We start from the raw sequence: 9284 nt of genomic DNA, 5'->3' as shown, positions 1-9284 counted from the left end.
TTGTGCAGCAATGCCGTATTCTGAATTAAGGAACATGGAAGCAAATCCAAGTGTGTACAAGAAGTTAGAACTGGAGTGTAGGAAAGGGAGGAAGAAGGAATTGGAAAAGGCTTGAGCACACAGAGAAACCATAGTGTTGGATATTCAAAATTGCTACTCAAGCAGCCTGCTTATTCACATAGACATCTGTTAAGCACCTAACCTCCAAACCTGTTTTCTCTACCTAACATTTTTCTCTACCTAAAAGGCCTTCCCACAGGAAGCTGCCGCAGATGCCTAAGACAATACTTGACATGACAAATGATGCTCAGTAAATATCCATCTAACTTTTTCTCCCCAATTTTTACTTTTTTAGCAATTTCTTTTTAAGTGTGGGTCAGGAAGGACATAGAAATCTGTATTGCTTAGTTTACCTTTTAAGTTCTTGGTAGCTGAAACAGAAGGAAAAAATTAGGACTGCAAATTCAAATTCTAGTCATTTTCTCTTTCAGTATTGAAAAAGAGAGAGAGAGACCTTGAAAGCAATTTCTACTTTTTCCTGAAAACTCTTATTTGAGCTTTAGTGACCAGCAAAACTATTGGATTCACCTGCGAAAGAGCTGGGAGGCCATCTAAACAACACAGAAAATGATCAGAACTTTATGGCATTCATTTTAGAAAGAAAAATAAATTCAGATAAATGAATTTACAGAAGTAAATATCCAAGTAAAATGATTTACTGTTTGATGCAGAAATAGCAGTAAGCAAAGGGCCAGAAAAGGCATAAATAAATAACAGGAAAGTTATTTTCAGAATTTGTTTACTTAATATTTATCACTGAAGTCAAACATTAGAGGGCCATTAAAGAGACTCTCCGCATTACTCTACTTAAGCATGTAGAGTCTGTAAGTAGTACAAAGATAAATTACTCATCTGGGCCTCCCACACAGCTGTTTATTCATAGGGTACATATGAAAGCACAGAATTACATTACAGGTTGTTTTATATGGGTCTGTCTAGATTGTCGCAGCAGGGAAGACAAGGACATTTGGAAAAGGCCTTATTAAAGTGTGGTACTTAGCTTTGAGCATACAGTGGATGTTCAATATTTTCTAAAGAACAATGAAATTATTTGTTAGACAATCTGATCTAAAAACCAATCAGTTCAATGTGCAAAAAAAAAAAAAAAAATCAAATGAAGCCTGTAAGTTTTAGTATGTCTTAACAGCAAAAATAGTCCTAGTTAAACCAATTGTCCTATGAATCAGGTCAAAATGAATCAGCTAATGAATATTTACTTACTCAAGTGCCATGCCTAATATTTATAGTAAGTTTTACCATAACCTCCATGCAAAGGAAATAACGGACCATGAACGGACTAGCAGTTTAGAATAAGAGTACTGATTCCGGCTATATAGGCATGCTAACAAGTTCAAGATATTCCATTTCAAATATAATCTACCACCAAATGACAGCTAAATCAATCTTCGGGTTATGATGTAAGATCAAACTCTTTCTGAAAACTATTTTTAAAACTACACAGACACATGTATTATAATCTTGTGGAACATATGTATTAATTTTATTTTGTAGCTGTAGCTCAACTCCTGATTTGCATCCAATTGGATGGGAGAATTTTCAGGACAGGTAAACTCAAAACACCAGCCTCCAAGACCCTCATTTTACAGACTGAGAAGAGCTCAAAGCAATTTCTTCAAGGTTAAACAGGAATGTGCACATGTAACCCATGCCTTGGGACGTTTTTATCTTTGTTTCCAGTTCTTAACCCACTAGCAAAAGAGAGGAGAGGAGTCAAATTGTGTGTTCTCAATTGCCAATTACAGATTGACAGAATCCTAAATAAACGTTTGTATAAGTAGCATAATTCGTTTTGTGATTTACCTAAAAGGGTTAAAACAAAGGTAATACATTTAAATTTGCCTAGTCATAGTATTTACTCATCAAGAAAAATTAGAGTAAATAGGAAATGAACCTTATGGTGAATTTCACTACTAGTCTTCCCAGGTAAAATATTCTGTCCCTAAACCACCGTCGTTTGAAATCATTTTTTAAATGTTTTACAGGGTTGTCTTTCTTCTATCTATAACCGTCTGGTTTGATTATTCACGTATTCGTTTTTGTAACTGAAATCCTTCAGTCTGTCTTCAGCTGGGATGAGTTTTCCAGAAAAGCAGCACTGGACAGGGCAGAGAGCAGAATATATCTGTAGGAAAGTTGGAGAGACAGAGGGGGATGGGGCCGCCGACTGAGGAAGGGAAAAGTGAAAGGCGATGGAGGGAGTTTCTCCCCCTCCTCCCCTCTACCAGGAGCACCCCCGGTCTCAGCAGGGGCGCACAGCAGGGGCGCCGGGCTGTCTGTCCTCCCATGCCCTTCCCTTTCCCAGCTGGCCTGGGCGCGGGGGCTGCGCGCTCTGTCGCCTGTCATCCCGGGCCAGCTCCGGGCTGCGATTGGACGCGCCGCCAGGCACAGACAGAAGCACAAACGCTCTGCGAAGAGGAGCGTTCCAGCGAGTAGAGGGCTTTGTCTTTTTAACGTCCCCTCCTCCCCTCCGCGCTCCATGCCGGGTCTCTCTCTGCAGCTTGCCTGTGCTGGCTGGCGTGGCAGGAGAGTTGGCACAAACCTCGCCGCTGCCGCTGCCTGGTTGCCCGCGCGCCTCTCAGCCTCCCGCAGCGCCCGCCGCTCCCGCCATGGGGCCAACTCCGGGCTCCTAAGAGTTGCAGGCTCTTAGCAGCAGCTGCCCTGTGCTGGCTGGCGTGGCAGGAGAGTTGGCACAACCCTCGCCGCTGCCGCTGCCTGGTTGCCCGCGCGCCTCTCAGCCTCCCGCAGCGCCCGCCGCTCCCGCCATGGGGCCAACTCCGGGCTCCTAAGAGTTGCAGGCTCTTAGCAGCGAGCTCTCCCGCCAAAGTCCCCGCAGGCGGGATATGGCTTAGGGCTCCAGAGGGGTCAGTCTAGAGATAACAGGACAGAGCAAGGACAGGTACTAGGGGAAAAAGAGAGGAAAAAAGAAAAGCCGAACGATGAGTTTCCACAAGGAGGACGGAGTGAGCAGCCTGTGCCAGAAGGCGCTGCACATCGTCACCGAGCTGTGCTTCGCGGGCCAGGTGGAATGGGAGAAGTGCTCGGGCATCTTCCCCCCGGACAGGGGCAGCCAGGGCGGAGGCAGCACAGGTAATGAGGGCTCCGTGGTGTCCCCGCGAGCCGCCAGGACCAGGCGCGCTCAGCTCCCCGGGGCTCTGGTCCTGCGAAACCCGCGCCGAACCCCACGCATCTCTGGGGCACCGCGTCTTCCTACCTCTCTCCTTGCTTGGGCTCGGCTCCTGGCGACTTCGAGCGGGGGTGTCGGGGTTTGGGTCCTCTCTGCCTGTCCGACCTCCAGGGTGGGTGCTCCCCACCCGCCGGCGCCATCTCTGGCTCCGACTCAGGCACTGGTCTGGGCGCTCTCCTACGCCTCTGGCTTCGCTCCGGCAGGGGAGAGGCTAACGAGGCGGCGCGGGACGGCTGGCGGGGGCGGCTCGCCTCTGGGACTTGGGCTGCTCACGCGTCCCCAGGGTCGCGGGTTTGTCGAAGGGGACCGGCGGGAGAGGCTATGCCCAGGCTCCAGGGACCCCCCTAGCAAACCGGGCTGCTTTGGTCCAGAGAGGGGAAAGGACCCCTGAGAGGCAACCGCGACTGCAACCTGTGGAGCCCTTGATGGTTTCCAAAGACCTTTTCATACGAACGATGTTCTAGGCCTTGTGACAGAGTTGGGCGGACGGCAGAGAACACTGATCCCAGTTTTTAGGTGGCACCTGATGCTCAGGGCACATGTTGAGGAAGTGGAAAGAGGGAAGAAGTGGGAAATCTTTCCCCACACGCTCTCATACACCCGCACCTAACTCACAAGCTCCCTCCCTACCCGCTCCGGAAACTTGGAACAAAATGGGTCAGAGACCAAGACGGAAAGGCAGGACAGATTTCTGGGGGAACGCATTTCAGCCTCGGGGCGCGGGTGGCAGTGCCTGGCCTGCTGCGCTGCGGCCGCCACTCCAGAGCCCCTACTGAGGGTCACTTGTTGCACCGAGACACACACTGGTTTTGGGTTTTTGGCATTCGCAGTGTCGCGAGTCTTTCCTTTTGCTGTCAGATTGGTCCTCCAGTGGAGTTTGGTTGTGGTAGCCAGGGCAACAGGTAGGAACCAGACCCCCAAGGTGGGGACGAGGAGCAACAGAGCAAGCCGGGTCCACTGGGCTGGGGCAGAGAAGACGCGCTCAGTAAAACCCCCTCACTCCACCAGCACGCGTGGTCCGAGACCAAGGGGGGCGACGCGCGGTGGAAATGGGTTTGGTTTGGCCTCGACACATCATTATTTACGTGGAATATCTGCAGAATTTTCCAATTCTCTGGTCATAGCAACAGGAGCCAAGGGAGGCTTCTGTCTGCCCTAGGCAGAACCTGAGGAGATGCTGCTGTCGGTCCCTGGGGAGAAGGAGACAGGATGGCTGCTTGAACAGGCTGGGCACTTCGTTTGTGAATGTACAAACGCAACTGGGAGTTCGCTCCATTTGTTCAGTGTGTGTTTCGTTCCTGTAAGTGTAGCCAGCGCAGTGATCAGGGGAGGGTGGGGTGCACTGTCCTGCATGTGAGTGCCCTGTGTTGGGCCGCTAAGCTTGAGGTAAAGACCCCCACAGTGTGACCTTGGAGCTTCCTGTGACATGGGATGGGCTCTTCTGAAATGTCTTCAGTGACACATATGCTGAGGATGAGACTCAGAGAAGGGGGACAGGGAGGAAATGACGGTATGCAAGTTTGGGAACCTGAGTTTTGCTCATTTAACAGTTTGATGCTGTGAGTGAAATACTGACTCTAACCAATGCTCACCCCTCAGTGAATGTACTATCAAATAGTGGCTTTCTGGATCTCAGATTGGTGAGCAGTGAGGAAAATGGGTGAAGGTTGGAAACCAAAGACTAGTTTCTAAATCTTTCTAAAATACACAACTGTATTAGCCTAAGGTATATGATTGGAGAAAGAGTTCTAAGTTTTTTCTTAATTTCTACAAGAAGTAGTTATTCTAAAATCTTTTTGGACTTTACCTTGGGAACAAAAAGCGAGAGGAAATTAGTCTAAAACAATTGTGTGGATATTATTTCTCTCCTTAAGGAAAAGCATAACCTCTCCAAATGGAGAATTTGATTGAACATACAAATATATATACGTGTGTCTGTGTGTGTGTGTGTGTGTGTGTGTGTGTGTGTAGAATAGCTATCCATAGTGAAGACATTCTATTAGGTTGTTTATGAGATATGAAGTTAGACAAGATTTCTTTACATTTTCCATTTGCAAATCTATGCAACAGAAGTAAACTACTTTAATCTGCCAAGAGACTTCCAATATGGATAGATATCTGAAGTGGAGTTAAAGAACATTTAACAAATGTATAATTAGCCAACTTCACACTGTTCTCTAAAGTAGGTTTTCTTAAAACTTAACCACTTGTGCCCCTTTGTAAAGGTTTCCAAGTGAAAGCACTTCCAGTGGGTGAGCCTTCTTGTTTCATGAGAAGTGTGTTAGTGGTAAGAGGACCCTGACAACTTCTAATGGTACAGTAGTTTTTTACTTTAAAGTGAATCTGCACTCCCCAGATGGTGTCAGTTATTCAAATGTTGCAGTGGCGATTACAAACTTCAAAACTGTATTTTTCATTCCTTCACTGAGGCATAGAATCCTTCTACATTAAGGGAGTAAAGAATCACACATGTAAGTAAAGTAATATCCTACTGGCTTTTAAAATGTCAATAAAGAGCAAGCCTCACCATTTCCTTTCCCTTAACAGCAGCAGCAGAAAGGACTGCAGCTTTATTGTCATTGACAATCCAACAGGAAGTCGAACAATCTCAGACTTTAGTGAGTATGTGAAGACTCTGGCTGTGGTAGCCAACACTAAATAATTTACTATTTCAAAATAGTTTATTGGGGCCATCTTATGCACCAACATTAGTAGTAAACAAGAAAGTTCAACATATGTAATTTTTAGAAAATCAAAAATTTTGGAGTCGTTTTACCAATGATTCTCCCTTTCCCTCAAAATAATTATATCGCTCACTAACTTCATCTTGATACACAATATGATTTAATAGTAGAATGCCTAGGGCAAATACAAAGCAATATGTTGATCTCAAATGTTATTTTTCAGATCAACCTTGACTGAATATACACAAAAATTTTGGAACTGGATTTAGGTTCATTTCTGGTGAGCCTTTAATCACTGCTCAAATGTCTAACAATCTCAGGAAACCTAAGGTTGGCATCATAAGTCACAGCTAATCAAACCCACTCAAACTCACTAGAGCTAACTTCATTTAAATATTTTAATAATCATTTAATTTATCAATATTTTAAATTTACATTTTTCACCATTTTTATTTAGGACTAAAAATTCTTAAAAAGTTGGATAAATTGTTAAAAAGTCATACTATGTTCTTCAGTTTCTTAAATGTGAGGACAAAAAGTAGGTACAGGGCAAAAAACAATTTCACTGAATTACTTAACTAGCAAGAAAAAGATTGCTCAGTAAAACTTAGAAAGTTACATTATGATTTTCCTTTGAGATCAAGGCATTTTGATTCTGTGATAAAGGACTTAAAATGAATAGGAGGACTTTATAGGATTTTTTTCCTACAAACAAAAGACAAATGACTGCCTATTATTAATAATTTAGTTATTTTCTATCATCATTTTTCTGAATTTTTCAGATCCTAATGATTGTATAAAGAATTACAATTTATAAGTATATATAAATGCACATTTTTCCTTGAGACCTGTAGGTCTGAAAAAGAACAATTAAATCACAAGGAACTCAGAACTACAAGCCCATTTAAAGAAGGGTATTTGAAAAAATTTTTCCTTTACTCCACATTGTCACTCTAATGACAAATGACCAACTGCTACTTGCAGTCTCATTGTCACAGGATCATCAATACACTCTGTACCTGGTCTCATATACTCCAAGGAAGTAGGACTATCTTCAAAGGGCAACCAAGTTTCAGCAAACATCTATTTTTAATTCTGGAACATCAATATGTTGTCAGTATTATTTATTTATTTATTTATTTATTTCATTATTTACTTATTTGTTTATTTTTGGAGAGGTTTTTGCAATAGGGCGCGTGCGCTCTCCAGAAAGACAGAGAGAGACAGAGAGACAGAAAGCAAGAAATCACCCCCCCAAGGGGATGGCCACGCTGCAATCCCTTCTCCTCCATTCTCCTCTCGGGATCTTGGGCACGCATGCACACGCGACCGGTGTGAGTTTTAAGCCACCGAGTCTGGGACTCGAACTGCAGTTAACTACATGGGAGTCCAGTGACATGGCCATTATGCCAACTGCTGGTCCCAATATTTTGTCAGTATTGATGCCTAGAGAAATCTATGGTTTATACTAGAGACCCAGTAAATACTGATTAAATAAATGAATGAATGAATTATTGATTTATCACTTAGAAACTCAATTTCCTTATTTCTAAAATAAGGGGTCCTATTTAATAATCCCTAAGTCTATTCTGAAATTGAATTATAAATACCTATATCATAACGTTTCCAATGTTTAATGCAATATTATATATAGATAGGCATATAAAATATTAAGATTATATTACCAAAAATTAGAACATTTAAGACATTTAAAAGCTATAATTTTTTAAAGAATTATTTATTTAATTTTATTATTACTATAGGGCGCATGTGCTCACCAGAGACAGACAGAGAAGAGAGAGGGGAAACAGAAAGCAAGACACCAGGTTCTGGACTCAAATCACAGTTGGCCATGTGGAAGTCCACTGCATTAACTACCACGCCACCTGCTGGCCCCTCAAAGCTATAACTTAGTGAGAAACATAAACATCTGAACACCATATAAATAATCCATTGACTTTCCTCAGACTTTCCTTTTTAGGTACTGTACAATTTAAGCACTCAGTTTATTGAAGTTCTAGAAATGTAGAAGTATCTGTTTAAAATATTCATTTACAACAGTAAAGAAAAAGTCATGCTAGTTTGCTTAAGTAGACAGTGGCATGAGAGGGCCACCCCATAGCCTAGTGATTAAGGGAACCAGATCCCAAAAGGCTGACCATGGTTTGAACCCTGGCCCCACTGGCTTGAAAAACATGCATGTATGTGTGCATACCCAAAATCCTGACAGAATGGAGAAGGGACTGCAGTGTGACTGCCCATTGAGAAGGCGCTGCTTCCTCTTTATCTCGCTCTCTTTCTTTCTCTCTCTCTCCCTGGCCGGAGCACACAGCCTCTGGCAATTAAGAAATAACAAAAGAAAAGGAAGTGCATGGTACAAATAACCATATCATTGTTCACACTGGTGTTAGTCATTCCATCTAGGAGTAGCAGTTCATCATTTCGCAGGTATGAAAACTAAAGCTAAGAAAAATTAATGTCCCCCCAAATCACAACTAGTTAGTGATGGAGTTAGGATAAGGACCAGGATATGTAGATCCAGCCTCAGTTCAATGAAAAGTGGAAATACAAAAATGAGATACTGGGGCATCCTTGGTGCTTACAGGCACTAGAATGAATATTGAAGACAAGCTCTTAAATATTATACCACTGGCTATAATTACTGACATATTGGATGATGGCTATAAATTTTTCAGTGTGCAATTATGACCCAAATCCAAAATCTTTCTTAGTATTAGATTTTTGTCACTAAAATTACATATGATCATGCTCATTTTTCTTGAGTATGTGCATGCATATGCACTTAAGTGTGCACAAGTATGTGTTTACTCCCGTTCTTGGCCAAATATAAATGTGCCAACAGTAAAGTCATGTAAAAAGTTTTAGTATGTTTGGGGCCCTGTGCGCCACCCCGGCCCCGTGCCATGGCTGCGACCGGCGGCAGGACCTGCGCGGGCCCTCCCGGACTCAGCGCGTTCCCCCCCCCTGCTCCCCCCCTCTCCGGGGCAGTCGTGTGGCCTCTGGGCCAGTAAGCTGAAGCCGAAAACAAGGATTAAGAACTTACAACTATAAGCAACAGAAAGAATCTTTCGCTGTCTTAAATCAATTGAGAAATATACTGTATAGAAGGATTTTATCTACCTATGGACAGTAAGAAGATGATGGTTACCAGCCCTGTATTACCTCAGGGAAGAATAGGAACTACCCTACCATTCTTAGGGAAGCCAGATACGCGAGGATAAGTCACGCTGCAGATCCCCACAACACCATTCTTGCTAATCACAAGATGGCTGCTGTGCCACATCAACTGATGGTCAACTCTGCTTACCAGAACC

The 9284-nt window shown here is 43.5% G+C and overlaps 1 protein-coding gene across 1 annotated transcript in view; it reads left to right on the top strand.

Annotated features, from left to right (window-relative positions):
• Window positions 1–2814: 2814 nt before the first annotated feature.
• The window catches only part of SYT10 (synaptotagmin 10), a 68273-nt gene continuing 61803 nt past the window's right edge, over window positions 2815–9284 (top strand). Inside the window, exon 1 of the mRNA XM_006168090.2 lies at window positions 2815–3168. Coding sequence (XP_006168152.1) covers window positions 3018–3168 — 151 coding nt within the window. The 5' untranslated portion in view covers window positions 2815–3017. The remainder of the gene's footprint in view (window positions 3169–9284) is intronic.

The sequence above is a fragment of the Tupaia chinensis genome, unplaced genomic scaffold, assembly GCF_000334495.1.
Source record: "Tupaia chinensis unplaced genomic scaffold, TupChi_1.0 Scaffold145519_1, whole genome shotgun sequence".
NCBI lineage: Eukaryota > Metazoa > Chordata > Mammalia > Scandentia > Tupaiidae > Tupaia > Tupaia belangeri.
Note: the sequence above shows the minus strand (reverse complement) of the source record. Positions and strands in the feature narration are given on the sequence as shown.